The sequence below is a fragment of the Furipterus horrens genome, unplaced genomic scaffold (genome assembly GCF_987537825.1).
Source record: "Furipterus horrens unplaced genomic scaffold, mFurHor1.1.pri manual_scaffold_8, whole genome shotgun sequence".
Classification (NCBI taxonomy): domain Eukaryota; kingdom Metazoa; phylum Chordata; class Mammalia; order Chiroptera; family Furipteridae; genus Furipterus; species Furipterus horrens.
This window is the reverse complement of record NW_028327178.1, coordinates 99197068-99216745: the sequence shown is the minus strand read 5'-3', so window position 1 is coordinate 99216745 and position 19678 is coordinate 99197068. Positions and strand designations below refer to the sequence as shown.

Genomic DNA, 19678 nt, shown 5'->3' with positions numbered 1-19678 from the left:
TTAATAATAATAGCCACTTGTGCTAAGGGTCTGCTCTGCCTCACTCTTTCCAGCACAAGTTCCCATTTTACAGATGAGGCCATTGAGGCTCACAGCAATGAACAGACTCACGTTTCCATTTTCCTATTCACAAGGGTCCATGCGTACACCCAGGCCAGCTTAGAATTGAATCTGTCCCAGCTTTTCCTTTGTGTCTGACTCTCTGCGCCAGCGGCCAAGTGCGCACCGGCCTCTCACTGTCTTAATCTGCAAAATAGGGACAATATTCTGAGGCTGTTGAAATACTCTTGTCAAGGCTCGATGAGAATAATCCTGCGATGGGCTCAGAAACCTTCAATAACATCACACCATTCCTCCCTCTGGGACATGAAAGAATCAACCAAAAGCCGAGTTCTTCGTGTGCAACAACCTCAGGGGAGGCATCAGGCTGTGTGGAAAACCCCTCACAAGTCTAGAGAAAACCAGAAAGCTGAGGCAGAGGTGCAAGCGCATGCAAATACAAAGAAAAGCACTTTAAAATGAGCCATCATTCAACTGGCCACCCCGCAACACGACATTAACACAGGGTCCCTCAAACCTTTGTCCTACAGCTCATGATTTTTTTTTTAAAGGCTGGTGCAGGTGAACACAAGGGAACCCAAGCACCCCCTCCTTCCCTGCACACCCTGAAGCATATGCTGACAGAGCAACCTTAATAGTAACTGACTAATTTTAAACCCTGTGATTACCAGGCTTGATTTCCATGGAACCTTCCTTTCACAGCACCAAGCACCGCTCTCGGGCGGTAATTGCCAAGTTCAATTTTAGCTCTGTCATACCCAACCATCGCTGCTAACTAAGGTGGTTGCTTCCTTGCCAAGTGAGCTGGTAATGAAGTCGGCTTTGCTGCTTAATTTCACAATATTGTGATGCCCCCGTCAGCACCTGTAAGTGCTGAGCAGCTACAAGCTTCTATTAAACAAATCTCACCCGAGGGAAGCAGATGAAGCCACTCTGTGCCTCTAGGGTCCCCTGCCGGGATCCTCAGGCCCACTGGGGCTCGGTGGGTGCTCAATCCCACGTGCCGCCTCGCTGACAACACTGAGGGCCACAGGGTCACGCCGCACACCTGAGCGCGCCCGGAGCCTTGCCTCCCTTCTTCCTCTGTGATCGCCCCTTCCATCCCCACAGCCCTCTCAGAATTGGAACTCACATCTGACCGCATAGGTGGTCACACCAAAGGGGCCCTCACTCATCCTCCAATCACACCACTCTGTGGGGCTCATGCACAATGCCATGTGCCAGGTTCCTTTTGTCGAAGGGCCCCACTGGCCTTGGTGTCTGTCCTATTATTAAGCAGCTTCCAGAGCCCCCCTCCCAACATGCACATACCACCCCCCTCCGCCCTGCCTGGGTCCTAATGGCAGGACTGCACTCTGGGCACCCAGGTATGTTTGGGTTGACTTTGTGCTGACTTCAGCTTTTACCCGGAAACTGACAGGAACTAGCTATGATGGGCAGAGGGATGAGAACTATGCCCTCCAGTGCCCCCTACACAGCAGGCATGCACCAAGTACTTCATACCCACACAATCCCCAGGATGAGCCAGAGAGGCAAGGGACCAGGGTCTCATCCCCCCTTTTACATTTGGGGAAACTGAGGTCTGAGAACTTCCTTGAGGCTGGTGAGAGAAATTTCTTTTAGCTCCGAATGCCAGTTAAGGCTGTGCTTCCTATGAGAAGCTGCAAAGCCTCTTCTCCCAAATGAAGAAATCATGGAATAAACCTATTTCCCTTTTCACTTGTCTGCCAGGAAGCTCAGAGAGATCTGCAGGACAGTTTCAATTAACTGTAGATCCTAAATCCAACATACCTGTTTTCATTTCCCACCTAGAATTTGTTCAATTTTATATTTTCTTTGGCTCTAATTTTGTAATGTATTGTATATATCTTTATATCTTCATATGTGTTCTTGTGAATGAGTGACCAAAAATAAACAAGCAACTGCCAAAAGCAAGAGGTTAGGTGGGTGTCCCAAGGTCCCACAGCCAGTCAGTGGTCTATCTGGTGCTTTCCCCACTGACCCCATTTCCTTCCTCCCCTCCTCCACCAAACTTGCGCTCTCCCCGACACAGTGGCGCCGAGCCCCTGCTTCAGCCAAAGGCAGTGTGGAAAGGTGTTCTGAAGCATGAAGACCCTGGTTCGAATCCCAGCTCTGCCATTTACGAACTGTGAGTGTCTCCGTAAAGTGGGGTGTTAATGCCACGACTTCTCTGTACGTCTATGGAGAGTGCAGAGACCACTGGCCTCGTGCCCTCCCTTCTACAGGTTCCCTGCCCTTTCCCTGCCCAGCTCCAGCAGTGTTCTGGCAACTCCTTCCAGGTGTCAGTCAGGAGATGACAGAGAGATAGGGAGGGCAGGGAGGTTAGCTCCAACTCATCTCATTCAAAGCAGGCTTTCTGGGACAGGACTGGAAAATAAAATTAACTAATAAAATTTAAGGTTGAATAGAAACCTGAAGTCAGTATTCCTTTTTCTAGAACTTCCAGGTTCTACCTCAGGCAGGGTGGGAGGGCTAAGTGGTCCCCGTGAGTGGTCCCACTGCTGGTAGGCATCTGTAACAGGCCCTTCTCCTAGCCAGTGGGATGGTCTGCTGGCCCCACGTGATACATCCTGGTTGCCATGGTTTCTGTTTATTCTGGGGAAGACAGCTTCCTGGACATCCAAGGTAAAGAGGAGTGTTTGCTTCACTTTGTGCAGTCACTGAGGTCCCCACACCGTCCTAGACTGCACACAGACAAGACACAAAGGCCTTGGCTCCCAAATTGTGATTTACTGACCAGCGACTCAGCATCACCTGGACCTTGTTAGAAATGCCAAACGCCCACCCCAGATCTATTGAATCAGAATCTGCATTTTAACAAGACCTCATGGGATTCACATGCACGTTCAAGTTTGAGGAGATCTGATGTAAAGTAGGTAGTTACCATTCCACTGTGGAGATTATTAACTAGGATGGTATTAACCCATCCATCATATAGCTAACGTGGGTGTCAACCAATCCCAACTATCAACTGTGGAGGTGAGCCAGACAATACGGACATAACCGCCACCGTACAATCTCCACGGTCCAGCTCCGGGGCAGTGCCAGTTTCAACATTACTGAGACAGAAGCTCCTTCTGGTCTGAGCCCCAACCCCACACATCTTACTCAACAGAATTGTTTCTCTTTGATGCCACACAAACCAATCCCAGTGTTTGCATTAGTCAGTTAAAGCCTTTGTCTCTACCTCCTTCTTAAAGGATCCCGCCCCCAATACCAAAGAGCTGGAAAAGGTTTCCCAAGGGCACCCCAGGGGAAGAAGCTGGGAAGAGGGGCAGATGGGGTTCTCTGGAGCCCCAGAGGATGTAGAGAGGGGCAGCAAGGCCACTGATGTCTCTACCTTGGAAGAAGCAGCTCCTGGCCTGTCAGGAGTCGGAGTCAGAATTCCCTCTTCAAGAGGCCCTACTCAAGGCTACCCCAAGGTGTGAGCCCCTTAGAGCCCCCTCCAAGGGGATGTTCATGACCTTTGCAAATCTAAATGTAATAACCAAATCCTATGTGCCTAGCAGACCCCAGGGCCAGCCTCAGAGTCTGTAATAACCCAGACATGTGTTTGGACAAGAGGCACCCTGCAAAGCTCCGTCAACTCTGCCTGTCGCCTGAGGAGGGAAGTGGTTCACCTTTTGCTAATCACCCTAATTCATTTTTTATTATGAACTTTCCTGTTTTCTATTTGCCATCTGATTGAAGATATTACCAAAGGCATTTAAACAGCATCAGACGATACCACAATGGCAAACATAACTCTTTTTATTGAAATCTGCATTAATATACATATAATTCCCTGATCACAAAGACCTCATGGTCCACATGTTAGGTCCTAAGTGAAGGCAGATTTGGCAAGAGGTATGAACACAACTGAAGGTTTTTCAAAAGATAATAAGCCGTGCCAGGAGGTTCAATAAATCAGGTGCTTTCTCATGTTATTGGTGAACATACATAACCCTTTTGGAAAATGGCATGATAGCCTTAACAAGAGCCGTAAAAATGCTCACTCCTTTGACAAAGGAGTACTACTTTGGCCCATAGACGACAGCCTGGGTATTACCTTTGACACCCTTTCTCTTTAACACCCCAAAGCCAACCCAGCCCCCCAAACCTCATACATTCCACCTCCTAATATCTCCCAAGCCTCTCCATGTCTCCCCATTCCCACCCCACCACTAACATTCCAAGCTGGAATGAGCCAACAGAGCTTTCTGCAATGGTGGGAAAGTTCTATGTCTCCACTGACCAATAGAGGCTACCCTAGAGGCTACAGAGCACTGGAAATATAGCTTGTGTGACAGAGGAATACAATCTGATTTGATGTGGTTTTAAACTCAAGTCACCACATGTGGCTGGTGGCTGCCATGTTGGACAGGGCAGCCCCACGCTGTCATCAATCTGTTCCTAAACCGTCCGACTTTCTTCCCGCATCCACTCTTGCCCCCACCCAACGTTTTCCCCATAAGACAGCCACAAAGATTCTTCTGAAATGCAACACACCTCAACTCCCACCACCCTTGAGACAAAGTCCGAGCTCCCAGACATGGCCTTCAAGGACCCCTCTCCTGGGGAGAGGGGGTGCCCCAGCGCTCAGGGAGCCTGTGATGCCCCAGGTGCTGTGGCAGGGGCAAGGAGATGGCACAGGGGAGAGCAGTGAAGCCTCCTGGAGGGGGCGGCACTTGAGCAGAAATTCAGACAGACACATATGTAGGAGTTTTCCTGGTAGGTGGGAAATGCCAAAACCGGAGGCCCAGAAGCTCGAGTTGCTCCGACAGACATCCACGAGTAAACAGCAGAGCCGCCGCCCTCGTGAAGCTGATGTTCTAGTGGCGGGGGAGGGACATAAACATTGAACATAATGAACAGGTAAGTTACCATGTTGGAAGGGAAAAGAGAAACATGGGGAAGAGGCTTCTGGGGACCCAGGCGTCAGTGAAGCAGTTTACAGCAGTAAATATTCGGGAAGGAAAGTGCTCAAATAAGTACTATTGTTGAGTCTGCATGGGGGGAGAGTAGCGGGTGATCTCTCCCCATTTCCCAAACATAGTCTTCATAATTTAATTTTAATAAAAAGGAAGGGGTGATAACTTCAGGGGAGAAGTCACCAAAAAGTCCTGTTTGCTCAACAGAAAGATTCCCACAGAATAGAGAGAGATTCCTGGCTGCTGTGGCTCAGTGGATTGAGCGTCGGCCTGTGAGCCAAGTGTCACTGGTTCAATTCCCAGTCAGGGCACATGACTAGGTTGCACGCCAGGTCCCCAGTTGGGGGCGCAAATGAGAGGCAACCACACAGTGATGTTTCTCCCCATCTCTTTCTCCTTTCCCCTCTCTCTAAAAATAAATAAATAAACAAACAAATAAATAAATTATTTTAAAAAAAGAATAGAGAGAGATTTTTTTTATCTCTGAAGGCCATATCGCCTATTCCCAGATACCCCAACCCAAGCATCTGGTAGTGACGCCTTCCTCCTGCAAAGGGCAAGGTCGCCACCCACAGGGAGACAGGAAGAGGACAAAACAGCGTGGCTGCCCTGAGGGCCACCAGCCCTCGCCCCAGAACCATAATGATGAGGATTTTGAACATCAACCTTCTTGACTGCCATTTCAACTTTCTTCCTTGGGTGGGGTTGGAGGTGAGGGAGGCATGCTGTTTCAGTGACCTTGATTAGCACTGGGAGCCCCCAGGCGCTGGGTCTCTCACACACGTGTGTTTAAGCCTCTGGCAACAATGTCCAAAGAAGTGAGATGCAGACAGGGCGGGTGAAGTATTCCTGGCAACACAACCAAGGATATGGTGTAGTGGCCATCTCTGGAAAATATAAGCACCGGTTGATTCACTCATTCTTTCAAAAACTTTTTATTGAACACCCACCGCACAGCAGATACCACGCTAAGGTGCTGGGACTCAGGTGAAGAAAACCAGCATGACGCCACTGGTTTAAAAGCTTACTGTCCTCAAGGTGGAGCAGACACTCAAGTAATCTCACAGATATATCATGTAACGGGGGGGAATACACTAGAGGCCATAATAATAGAGAATAATGGGGTGACTGCATGGATTAGGGGTCAGTCTTTGAGAAAGAGAGGACAGAGATGAGGAGGAGCCAGCCATGTAAAGAATGAAGGCAAGAACATTCCAGGCCAAGGGAAGAACACGTGCAAAGCCCTCAGGCAGAATAAAACAGGGCTGGGGGCTACGGGGAGGATCTGGGAAACAACAGCAGGCCTGGGGGGCTAGATTGGAATCAACAAGGGGGAGGCTGGCTTTGCTGAGCACCCTACCCCCAGCTCAAAGCTTGGTGCCTCGGACAGGCTGGAAAAGCGGGCAGGGGCTGGATCACACAAGAATCCAGAAGCCAAAAAAGGCATCTGATTGTTACCCACACACTAGGGGAAGGCGCTGAAGGATTTCGGCAGAGGTCCGATAGGTTGGTAAGAGGTCACCAAGCTACAAGGGAGAGCCACTGAGTCATTTTGCCCAGAGAAATGACAGGATCCTATTTACACATCAGAAGGATCCTCAATCAAGGCCCAGATGGCTTCTCAGCTCATCCTGGTGTGCGACTTCTGGTCACTGGATAGCAAACGTCCCCCAAAGCTAAGCATCCCCAGCTGGTATCTGGGAAGTAGCCGCCTTTGAGAAAAACAAGACAAAGCAGCAAACGACAAGACGCGTTGACAGGGCACCAGAGAGATGCGTGGTTGTCTGCAGATAGAAAATTGTCTTGGAGAACGCCTCACCAGGGTCGTGGCTTCTTGTTAATGTCGAGCCATTAGGAAAACAGGAAAACACAATTATGTGCTTCACTGATCCTGTAAGACACAACCCAAGACAGTGCACAGACATTTAGTGCTCCATCCAAGAGAGGTGGGACCACTAACAGGAGAGTTTGCACTGCACAGGTGAGTGGCCAGGCCCTTCAGTAAATTTTTTTTTTTCTTGTCTCATTTAAAATCAAAGCCTGGCCCTGGCTGGTGTGGCACATTTGGTTGGAGCATGGTCTTATAAACCAAAAGGTCACGGGTTCGATTCCCGGTCAGGGCACATACCTAGGTTTCAGGTTTGGTCCTGGGTTGGGACATATGAGAAGGAACCGATTGATGTTTCTTTCTCACGTGGATGTTTCTCTCTCACTCTCTTTCCTTCCCTTTCCCTCTCTCTAAAATTAATAAGCAGGTCCTCAGGTGAGGACTAAAAAAAATAAAAATAAAAATAAAATCAAAGCCTGGCTTTTAGGCATCCATAGACAGATTTCAAAAAAGAAATTAAAATTAACTATCCCAGGTGCTTAAACATGCATTATTATCTCATTTAATTTCATAAACAGGTAAGCACTGTTAATCCCATTCTGTAGATGAGGAAATTGAGGTCCAGAGATATGAAGTAGCTTTCCAAATGCCCGTGTTCCTCTCTCCAGACTTATCACTTCACGTTGTCATCTCTTCCTGTGCCTTTGCACACGCTGTTCATTCTACCTGGAATGCTTTTCTCTACCTTCTTCATGTGGCAATTTCACTTTCAGACACAGACCGGCTGTCTCCTCCTCTGAGAAGACTTCCCTGACTACGTGCAGCCTGGCTTGGTGCTCCCACACCTATCTGGAAGTGTTTGTTTTTGCCTGTCTCTCTATTAAGACAGTGGCTCCTCAAGAGCAAGGACCAGGTCTTAATCACCTGCTTATGCCTGGCGTCTACCACAAAGCCCAGCAGACAGCAGGTGGTGAATGTTCTTTGGAAGGCTGAACAAATGAATGAATGAAAGAACTCTTAATGAGTTGAGAAGCCAGGACTGGATTCCAAAGCATATCTCTTGGCCAGAGTGTTGTGTGTGTCTTACATGGATGAATCTGAGAATGTATAGAAAGATGGACTGTGTCACAAAATATACTATGGGATTCATTCATTCCTCCAAAACTGCCCCCCAGGAGAAACAGAATGTGAATATGGATAAAGTTAACCAAACCCTTTTCCCTTTTGCACAAGAATTTCACCTTTGTTACCTGCCTAGCATATTTCCCCAGGAAACCTGATGAATTTAGGGTGTTAGCTATGCTCCTAGGCAGCTCTGCTTGTGGTAAAAATGATCTCTGATTGGTAAGCTGCATCTAGACTGGAGACACTATAAATAACTGACAAATATCTGATAAAGAAGCCATGCTGTAAGTCTTCCTAAGTACATTGACTCTTGAAACTGACTTGCCCCTTGCAGGGACCTTTGAAGCGAAGAGCATGAAACTGCGATCCGCGATATGAGTTCTTTGGGGAATAAGGCTTCTAAGCCAGGGTGGCTTCCAACTGCCCTCTCTGTGAGTCTCATTCCCTTGCACTTGAACTAAAACCTGGTGCGGGGGTGGGTGGCCTGGCAAAGAGAAGCATCCTGCAGAGACTGAAGAACAGATCATGTGCTCTGCTGGCAGATTGTGATTCCTATCCCAACTCCTTCCAGAAGACAGGTACCAAGTATCACCTCTGTGAGTCTTGTGAGTCTGAATGTTTAATGGAAGCTTAAAGAGTCCCTGTGGGAGCCGCAATGAGACAAAAGGGAACTGATACTGGAGAGAAACGAGACCTTCGCAATCAGAACCACTACAGCTATTCAGAACTGGAAAGCTCCTTAGACTTTACCGTTTATGAAAGACATTTAAAAACTGGGAGGGAGCCTACACTCACTGTCCTACGAGAGGCCTCAAGGACCACAGGAGCACCTGGCAGCAGGAAGGAGGAAGGGGATGACTTACTCGATCTCCCAGAGGCCTCACCACAACCTGAGATGCAAGTGTAGGTTATGTGAGAAAGCAGGGGCTCAATGAGGTTAAGTGACAGGTCCAAAGTCACACAGCTTGTTAGTGCCAGGACAGGAACCCAGGCGCTTCCACTGAACTCAAAAGTCACATCTGAAACCACTGTCTGGTTTTGCATAACAATCAACTTAGAGCTCAGCTGGTCTTACAGTAGAGAGAAAGCATGGGGGGGGGTGGGTAGAGTAATCTTTGTAAAGACTGTAGGTAGCACCCAATAGGCACTCAATGAATATTTGCAGAATAAATAAGCAACAAAAGGCCCAGGGTCCATCTTCCACATTATCAAGTTCAGTTCAAGTCAAAACACAGCACAATGAAGCAACAGAATTTATGCATGAGATTGATCCTGAGCAACGCTACTGACTTGGATTCATTTCCAACAGGTTTCTGAATCATTTGGGCAAATTAGGCCCTACTTGTAGATAAGCACGCATTAATTAGCTACAATGTGAAAGCATTCTATCAGCAAATAGAAGTTGAAAACCAAGGCAGGGGGCCCAGCTGGGAGCCCCCCTGGCCCCCAGAAGAGTCAATGCACCAATAGTAAAAACAAGGGCAAGCTGATCCCACTCCTGCACCCCTGCAGAGGATGGAACTCCTAGCAGCTGGCAGGTGGAGGCTGCAGGACAGAGGAGCAGAGAGAGCACAGTCCAAGCCCAGCTCTGCCCACCAGCTCCTCTGCCACTTTCTGTAACTTGACCTGTCCAGAGTTCACCCACAAAATGGGGACATGTGTGCCTAGCAGAGTTCTTAGGAAGACTTAATGAGATGATATGAGTGAATGTACCTGAGATGTGGTAAGAGCTCAGAGAATAATTTGTGCTTATTTCTACCCCACTTTTCTCCATAAACCAGAACACATTTTAAAAATAAAAATCCATTAGAGGGGACATTTTGTTCAAGATGGCGGATAGAGCACATGCTTTTTATTGCTCCTCTCTTCTAGACCCCCTCTTCTCCTTTATAGTCTAATATATTTCTGTATATCTTACAGAGTACAAAAACAGTTTTTAAAGTAAAGAACGGGGGTACTCAAGATAAAGGGGGAAAATGATAGGAGAGTGAAATAAAGTCAGGAGTGAGTTAATGACCAAAGACACGCCCTGATATCCCGTGTTATGGCTGCAAGTGCCCTGCTCTTGGGAGCTCGGCGAAAGTGAAGTGATGGTGAAGGGCAAAGCCATGGACACTGACCTACGTCAAGGTCAGGGCAGGGCAGAGCGCCTCCTATTGAAGAACGTGACAGGACTCCAGCCCCAAGAGAAAGGCATGGTCCCCTGCCCAGAGGTGACTCCCTGAAGCATGTTCCAGAAGCTCCTCAGAAATCAGACTGGAGTCCTCCCCACCACACAGGAAACTGTGTGACAATACAGCCCAAGAACTCTGGAGTCCTACCGTGGAATGTGTAGGAGAATCTTCTTAGGCCCCCGGAAATTCCATTAATTCTGATTTTTCTTCATTCCATGCGGACCTAAAAAGCAATTACCTGCAGCTCTCACTCATATCATGAGATAAAGAACCTTCAGTGAATGACTCAGTCACTAAAATTACGCTAGCCCTTGTCTGGGGAGCAAGAGGATGATGAGTTTTTTCCCCAAAAGGCACCTCCCTGAAACAGACAGGGTGCGCTCCCCTTTCTCTGCATTCATCCCCCAAGGGCTGGGAATATTAGTCGCTGGGCCCACAGCTATAGCCCCCCCACACACACACACACACCCCACAAACTGCTCTCTGCACAGGGAACTACCGCAGCCAGTGGCTGGGTGGTGCCAGAATCAAAGGCATGGGCAGCCCCCTGGCCTCCATTTGGGACACCTCTGAAGAGCCAGCCCAGCTCCAGAGCCCCCTGGGAGATGCTTTCATCAGTAACCGTACTCTGGGCCAGCATCTCCCTCTGCCCAGTGTGTTCCTCACTCCCTTAGCGGTCAACCTCCTGAGAACATCACCCCAGAGAAACCTTCCACAGGCCACTCTCCAATGGAGTCTGTGTCCAGGGAACCCATGTCAGATGCTCTCCAAGGTGAAGGAGACGCCCCTGCGACCTACCAGGGGCCCGAGGAAGGCAGCAGTCTCTAGGACTCCTGACCATGTCCCAGCCTGAGCTACACGCCCCAAGCCAGCAGGACATGGCCTGTCGTCCTAGGCCAAGGAGGGGGAATCCCTCCCACAATCCAGTCTAGAGCCGCATTCTCTAAGTGTGTTTCCCAGACCAGCAGCATTGGCAGCACTGACTTTGTTAACAGAGCGCATGTTCAGCCCCTCCTCAGACCCACTGAGAACCTTGAGGGGAGCCCCCAGCAATCTGTGTTTTAACTGCCCTCCAGGTGATTCTATGGCACTAAAGTCTGAGAAGAAGAGCATCCCTGGCTAGTGGGGAAAGTCAGACACAAGTCGTGAGACCCTCCCATCAGCAGAAGACCAAGACGCAGTTGCTGACAATGGTCTGAATGCAGCAACAGGAAACGCTCCACACTCTCCACCACACTTCACACTCCAAGGCACTCCATGACTTAAAACCCAACAGGCTGCTCTGCGACACTTCTTATGAGGACCTTGGCTGGTGTCCCAGCTCCCCTGCAGGCAGGCTCCCCACCCTAGGCTGATAATAGCCCCAAATCACCCTTCAAGCCACCTTGGAAGGCTGCACCCCCTTCTACCTTGAATGCCCTCCTACCACTCTGCACCTGCCCCCATGTAACCACCTGGAATTTCCCATAAGACTCTGCTCTGGCACTGTTGCTTCCCCAGACGATTATATATTTAATTATGAATTACATTTTGAATCAATATATTACAGGTCCACACAGTCTTTCACCCAGTAAAGACCAGTTTCCCATTGAGTCACTGAGCCACCAGGACAGGGCTAAAACCCCTGGCATGCACACAACAGGCACTCAGTAAAAACCTGTTGAACATCTGTAAACCAGCAGTTAACAAGTAATTCCATATGGAAACACTGCAACTTTGTTGCTTGCTCTAGCAGGCACCAGAAATCGCAATTGTACAGTAGCAGGTTTAAGCTTCAGGATAATTGATCACAATGTATTATCCTGTGTTATACAACATGTTTTCACTAAGATATAAAATTACAATTTACCACGACTCATTAAGTTAATAATTACTTACCACATGCTTTTAACTGCTGCTCCCCAACCACGCTGAAAAACCATGGTGTAGGCTTTTGGTCCACATAAATAGGATGCCTGTCAACCACGTGGATACAGGCTTTACTGACAGGGAGACCCAGAAGTAAAATACAGACAGAAAGGCATGAACACTAAAGCTCTGCCACACTCATCACCACGATTGCCCAGTTTACCTGTACCACACTTGGTTCTCAAATAGGGGCGATTTTCTCCCCCAGGGAGTAATTGGCAAAGTCTGGAGACAGAGGGGCTGCTACTGGCACCTAGCTGGTAAAGGCCAGGGATGCTGCAAAGCATCCTATAATGCCTGGGACAACTGCCACAACAAAGAACTATCGGGTCTAAAATGTCAATGTGCCAAGGTTAGGAAACGCTATTTTAAATGAAAGGGAACTTTCATATCTGGGACTTTAATCTGAGCTCCCTAGTAGTAATACGACAAAGGCTTTAGGTCCCTGCATACAGATAAGGCAAATGAGACCTAGAGCAGTGAAATGATGTGCACAGGGCCATCGGCCCAGGCCAGCAAATGGTGCAGCTGTGATGTGAACCATCTCGGCCTCTTGAACCCACCTTCCCTCCTACACAGATTCAAGAAGGAAACAGAAAGTCGCAGAGGAAATGAGCAGCTCCCTGTCAATTCATAATCCTGAACAGTTCAAATTGGAGGCTCAGAAAAATCCGATCCAGAGACCAAGGCATGGAAATACCCAATATTAGAAAGACCTCCTGCCCTGCGGGGGAAGGCCAACCCTCCAGCACCCCAGCTGAAACGAAGTTCCCCTCACATTGTAACTTTCTATTGTGCTGCTCTTTGTGAATAGAAATGAACACATTTCCTGCTGGGGCTGAGTGCTGTGTATGTCTGATTTCCAGCCCTCCTGGCAGGCAACTCCCCAGGGGTGGGGTGTGAGAGGCTGATATGCCCCTTCTGCAGAAGGGACACTGAAGCACAGGGAAGTTATTAACTTGCCTGTGCCGACGATGGTAAGGCAGCATTCAGGCCCAGGTCTGCCGGGTTCCAGAATCTATGCTGCCTTCATATCCTGAGACCGGTTTTAGTAAATCAGAGAAGCAAACAGTTGGCCCTACGGAATCACACAGAGCTGACAGTCACACTGCAGGGGAGTCCTCGGGACAAGGCTGTGGTAGCATGGGGCCTTGTCCTGTGTGCACAGACTCCAGTCTGCTCTTCCCAACTTACTGGCTGCTCCCTGTGCTGGGCTCTGTCCCCTGGGCCTTTTCTGTAAGGGATGGCCCTCAAGAAAGGACAGGTCAACCAAAAAAACCCTGGCCCTTGCCCTGCTATAGAATTGATGTGCTCCCCACAAACTCTTCAGATTATAACAGCCAAATAGACACTAAGCTTCCTCAAGCCACAGGGTACAACAGACCACCCTGAGTTCATTCATTCAGTAAATACAGGGTGGGGCAAATGTAGGTTTACAGTTGTGAGTATGCAAAACACAGAGTTTGTTCTTGTATTATTACTTATTAATTAGTGTATTTTCCATATGAACCATTGTAAACCTACGTTTGCCCTACCCAGTATTTATTGATCAGCTATGGGTCAGACCAGTCCTGGGAATACAAAAGTGAAGGTAGAGACAGTGGTAACAGGCCTATGAGGGTTCATCTCCTCAAAAAGCATCATCCTCACCCTGGCCAGTACGGCTAAGTTGGTTAGAACATCGTCTCATAACCAAAGGGGCGTGGGTTCGATTCCCGGTCAGGTCACATACCTAGGTTGCGGGTTTGATCCCTGGTCTGGGTGCATACAATCCCCCATAAGGGAGGCAACCAATCTATGCTTCTCTCTCATGTCGATGTTTTTCTCTTTGCTTTCCTCTTTAAAAAAGCAGTGAAAAATGTCCTCAGGTGAGTATTAAAAAAAATAAAAAATCATCCTTTTCCATGCTGGGTACACTACATTCTACAGTTATCAAGGATATGCCCAGCCTTTATTTCCTTATATTTCCACACCACAGCTCCTGCATCGCACTAGGCTCATGGTCACTGATTTGCTCAAAAGAGGCCGCTGCCAAGCTCAAGGCCACCCAGTAGGCTGTGGACAGCTGTGCCGGGCCTGGGCTGCCCCTCCTGAGATTAGTAAGGTACAGAGTGTGGTCCTAGAGGATCCTTCAGGACAGGTTGGGAGAGGGGGGCTATAGGGAACACATTTAGATGGAAAGCAGAAAAGAGTCCCCTAACAGAGACGCAGGCATCCTTCCAGAGCTCCCTGGGGTCAACCATCTCAGCTCAGCGATCACCTGGCCCACGGCTCTTCCCACAGGATCCACCCACGCCCACCTGTGCCCCTGCAGAAAGAAGCTGTGGGGACCTCCCTCAGCAGGTGAGGTGGGCACAGCAATTCCTGCTTCATGGATTTTCATCATAACCCAGCTTGCCTAGATCCCAGCCAGGTACAAGATGCTGTGCCGAGAGCTGTGTGGGTGGGTGGGAGAGTTGAATCATTTCCCCTCCGGTACATGTCTCCTGCGTAATTACAGGTCAGGCACTGTGCCAGGTGCTGGGCATGGTTCCTGCCTCCTGGGAGCCCACAAAACCTGTCCACAAACAACCAAACCACTGCTACACACGTGTGGTTGCTGGACCAGCAGCGGCATCCCCTGGGAGCTCGTTAAACATGCGCGTTCTCAGAGCCCCAGTCCAACGGAATCAGAACCTCTGGGGCCGGAGCCCAGGAATCTGGTTTTTAAATCCTGCCAGATGATTCTTAATGTGTACAGAAATTTGAGAACCACGGGTCCAGACCACAAGGCCTTCCCCAAGCTCCCTACTTAAAATTCCAAACCAGCACCTGGCCTTGGCACCCCTAACCCTCTTCCTGGCTTCAGTTTCTCCATAGTTCATTGCCATTAGTCATAATACCATATATTTTATTCATATACTTATGACTTCCATACTAATATATAAGCTCCAGAGGGCAGCAATTTGAGTTACTTGTGCTCATTGCCATAGCATCAGTTGCCTCGCACAAAGAGATGCTCAATAACTGTTGATTGATTGATGGAGGGTGGAACATGCTGAATCCCATGCAGTACCAGTTTGGGGGTGGCCTGGAGGAAGAAAGGAGGTGGCTGGCCATGGAGCACTGCCTGGAAAAACTGATACCCAGAGTGGCCTTGAAGGATATTTGGACCACTGATGAAGGATGCTTGAAACACAGAGCTGCTAAGCCTCTTACCAGGATAGGTTCCAGGTGGTTGATATGATCATTATGTTCGTAGCTGGTATGTGCCAAGAACTGTCCTAGCCTACGTCACCTCACTTAACACCCCCAAACCTCCAAGGTAGGCAATGCTGTCTTCAAGAGGACACTGAGGCTCAGAGATATTAAGTGATTTGTCCCACACACAAAAAGACTTGAATAGGAATGTTTACTGCAGCTTTACTTATAATAGCTCTAGTCTGGAAACAAACCCAATATCTATCAGCAAGTGAATAGATAAACCAATTGTGTAATATCATACAATGTAATATAACTTAGCAATAAAATGGAACAAACTATGGATATACACAACACAATGAATCTTAAGGACACCGTATTGAGCAAAAAGAAGCCAGACGAAAATATATGTTCTGCATATGAAGTTCCAAAATTTAAATATACTTAATGCACTTAAACTGAACTTGAACAAAGCTTGATAATAGAAACCAGATAAGCAGTTTGCTCTAGAGGAGGGGAGAGGGGTGTTGACTAGAAAGGAGCATGAGAGAACTTTCAGGGGTGATGGAGATGTTTCTATATCAGGAATGGGATGGTGGTCATCATCAAAACTATAGATTTAAAATTTGCATTTTTTTGTATGTAAATGATGTCCCAATAAAAAATGAAGTAAGGAATCACTTGCCCTAGGTCACAAAGACACAAATGGAAATTTGAACTCAGGTTTGCCCAAACCAATGGTCAGTTTACACAAGTCTGCCATAATAGAGTGGGAAGCCCCAGGTAATGTGGTAAAGTGGCCTGCCAAAATCTAAGTGAAGGGTATTCACAGTTACCCTAGAAAGGGTGTCACAGACCCCCAACCCCCAAACCACAACAGAGACTTGTGAGGAGGCCAGATGGGTGTCAAGCTGGGAGTCAAGAAACTTGGGTTCAGGCCCCAGCTCTATTCTTTGTTTCTTATGTGACTTCTGAGTACACTACTCCATGACTCAGTTTCCCCTTCTGAGAAGCAGGGAAGAAGACAGGGTCATTGGTTCCCAGCATTGTGCCACAGATCCTTGGGGCCACAGGGCCACAAGCACCTGTGCTCATCAAGCACTGTTATTACGTACATGAAATAAGTAACTTGCGTGCCTCATATCTGGTAAGCTATTTTTCAGATGCATGCTAATGTTATTGTGAGTAATAAAATACATGTCTATTTCAAAGCAAAAAATGAAACCATAGCAGCTTTTTGCCATTGTGTATTTTTCTCAAACAAAAGATACCAAAAGAACAGCCACTGCTCATGACTTTGGTTTAAAGAGGCTGGAATCTCTGTGTAGAGGATCTCTAAGGGGACAGTCACCAAGGGAACGGTCGCCAAGGACCCTTCCAGGTTAATTGCACAGTAGTTGTCCCTCATCACTTGGGCAGATACTTGCCCTTGTATTTCTCAGGCCTGAGTCCCTGTGAGGACAAGCCTGTTGTCTGGACTCCAAAGCCCTGGCCCCCAATATGCAGGCTGTGTCCTCGTTCTACAGCCCAACAATCTACAGGCCCTAAGTGTGTTCACTGCTACACCTGGGTTTGCCCTCCATTTCTGATAGTGACCAACTGAAGGAGGGAGCCTGGGCATTTCCCTCCCTAATCCCTCGCCATCGGCTTCTGGACATAATGTGCCCCATCCCCCAACCACCACTATTGAAGGCCGCTGTGCATTTAGAATCTGCTTCTGGCAGGCCTCTGACCCAACCCTAGCTGAGCCAAGTGACTGTCTCTGCCTCACCATGCCACAAGCCTGAAGGATTGAGAAGCTTGTCTCTCACCCAAGTGCAAGGTCAGACCTTTCTCTCAACCATCCTAGTGGCTCAGCTGGCCATCCTCCTCCACCTGGACACACCCTCAGCTCTGGGACAGGCAGAAGTCCTAGATCACAAACAGAAACCAGAACCACCAGTTTCTCATTCCCTGGCCTTTCCCTCCTGGCCGGGGGTTTCACACTGATTCTTGGTGCTAAGTCAGAGCTTTACGGAGCATCTGTATAAGGCAGGGCTCTTGGCTGAGTGCCACCTCCCAAAGGCCCCCATTTGGGACTGCCCCTCTCCAGAGAGGTCTACAGAAACATCGTCCCCCAAAAAGCACTCCCTGGACTATAGGCACCCACCTACGCAGACTCTGAGGCATAAATTCCCAGCGCCCAGCTCTGTTCCCAAACCAGAGGCTGAAGCCTTGCCAACTTCATATTTAAAAAAATAACAAAATCAAGGGCAGAAGACAGACCAGCTATCCCCACACCTAACCATCTTTTCCTCCCGGAAGACTCCACTTGCTACTTTCAATCATTTTTCCCTCCATCAGAATGGAAACAGCTAGAGAACCAGCCTTCTCTCGAGGACACGCACCATCCCCCTCTTAGGCTTATAACTTTGCCGGTCACCGCACAAAAGATAATCATCCACATCCTCTGAGAGACCTCACTTGCCGCTCACCACCGCCCCCACGGTGCCCCAGGCCCAGTGACCCCGAAACCACCCCCTGTCCAGGGCAAACTGCGGAGGGCTCTGCAGGGGCTACTCCAGGTGCCGCTCCCCAGGGCCTGAGGACGCACTCAGAAGTCCATCCCGCGAGGCCCAGCGTCTTTTGCGAGCACGCCCCTTCCGCAGCACCCCCACAGCAGGAGGCACGAGGAAAAGCCAGTGGGGCGGGGTGGGGTGGGGTTGAGACCCTGGGAGGGCTGCCGATCCAACCGCTGGACGCGCACTCACCAGGCAGCGCCACCGAGTCCGCGGCGCGTCTGCGCCAGGGCCGCGGGGAAACCCACGCGCGCTGTTCAATCCGGGCTCCGAGTGACGAAAAGCCGCTCTGGGCTGCAGGCGGCCCGGGACAGACGACCGGCGGATGCACGGACAGTCTTGCTCCTAACTAAGTTTGAAAGTTACCTCCAGGGCGAAGGAAGAGAGGCGCACGGCAGGTGCACCTAACGGTCCAGGCTCCGCTCAGCGTGCGGAGCGGGAGTCGGCTGCCTACTGTCCTGGGTCCCAGGCACGTAAGCTTCAGTGGCGACCCGCGCAGCGCAGCGTTAACTGGCTGGGGGTGAGAACTACGATCTGGGAAAGGGAGGGCGGTGACCCTCACTGCAGCCCAGCCTGGAGGGGCTCCGTTCACCTTCCCGGAAGGGAATAAGCCTGGATTGGTCATTGCAAACTGGGAATCGGAGGCCCAGCCGGTCAGTGACGGCCAATTAGCAAACGGCCCAATTAGTGCGCGGCGACGCCTAAGAAGTTAAAGCCCGAGGCGCACGAGTATGGATGACCCAGATGGGGGAGGGGCGGTGCGGGAGCTGTGGCTGCCCCTGGGTGACCGCGTGTGACTGTGTGGCCGTCAGAGTGACTAGTGTGTCTGAGGTTCACCGTCCATGGGTGGCTATGTGTGGCAGTGTGCGCCTGTGTGAGTCATTTTTAGTGCGAGCGTGTGACTGTCAGAAAGACTTCTTTGTGTGACTGTTCCCAGTTGTGACGGGTGTGACAGCGGATGGGGGCTTGTAACAGGGTGTGTGGCATAGTGGTGTGTGAATGGGTGACTTGCATGCGGCGGTGTGACAGGGTATGTGGGCGAGTGACTGCCTGTCATTGTGTATAAATGACTGCCATGGTGACTTGTGTGGGACGGTAAGACAGTGTAAGTAGGTGCGTGGCTGTCTGTGTGTGACAGTGGGTCAGCTTGAAAACGAATGTGAGGCTGTCGGAGGGGACATGGAGAGTGTGTCACTGTGACATCGTGAGTGACTGTCGGGGCGCCTTCTGGCTGTGATACGAACAACTCAGGCTATAAGTGTAACAGCGAGGGTATCTGTGTGAGTGGCATGTGCCCGTCGGCGGAGCCGAGGTGTGCGTGTCCCCAAGCGTGGGCACCGCTCATTTCGACCCCGTGTGTCCGCGAGAGTGCCGGCGTCCTGCGCCACCAGGTGACTCCTGGCTGTGCTCCAGCCCAAGACGCTCCGGCCTCCGCGCGGCTCCGAAGGCGCGGGCCGGCCCCGCCCGCCTAGACCCCCACCCCGGCCCCCGCCTACCTTGCCGCAGTGGTAATAGTCCAGGTGCGCCAGGCCGGCCGGCTCGGCCCCGGGCCGCGCGCCCACCGCGGGCGCCGAGGGATACAGGCGGACGTCCATGGCGGGCGCGGCGGCGGCTCCCGCGGGCAGTGCCTGGGCGGGCGCCGGGTGGGAGTCAGTGTGAGAGCCGGTGTGCGAGCGCGGGGGGCGGGCCGGGGGCGGCGCCCGGCGGAGCGCCCCGCCCTCGCGCGCTATTGTTCCGGCCTCGGGCGCAGCCGTGGGCCGGGGGCCCGGGCCCAGGCTGGGGAGGTCCCTACTTCAGGCTGGGCTGTCTCTGGGTCCCGGGCCAGGGTGCTCGCCCCTGGGAGTCCGGGAAGGCTGTGCGCCTGTCCAGGAGACCCATTCCCGTCCCGCCCTTCACCACCCAGGATGAGAGGAG

The 19678-nt window shown here is 50.3% G+C and overlaps 1 protein-coding gene across 1 annotated transcript in view; it reads right to left on the bottom strand.

Annotated features, from left to right (window-relative positions):
* Nucleotides 1–19369, bottom strand: part of TOX2 (TOX high mobility group box family member 2) — a 114389-nt gene extending 95020 nt beyond the window's left edge. The window contains 1 exon segment of the mRNA XM_090286434.1: nt 19261–19369. Within this exon segment, the coding sequence (XP_090142560.1) occupies nt 19261–19359 (99 nt within the window). The 5' untranslated portion in view covers nt 19360–19369.
* Nucleotides 19370–19678: the final 309 nt, after the last annotated feature.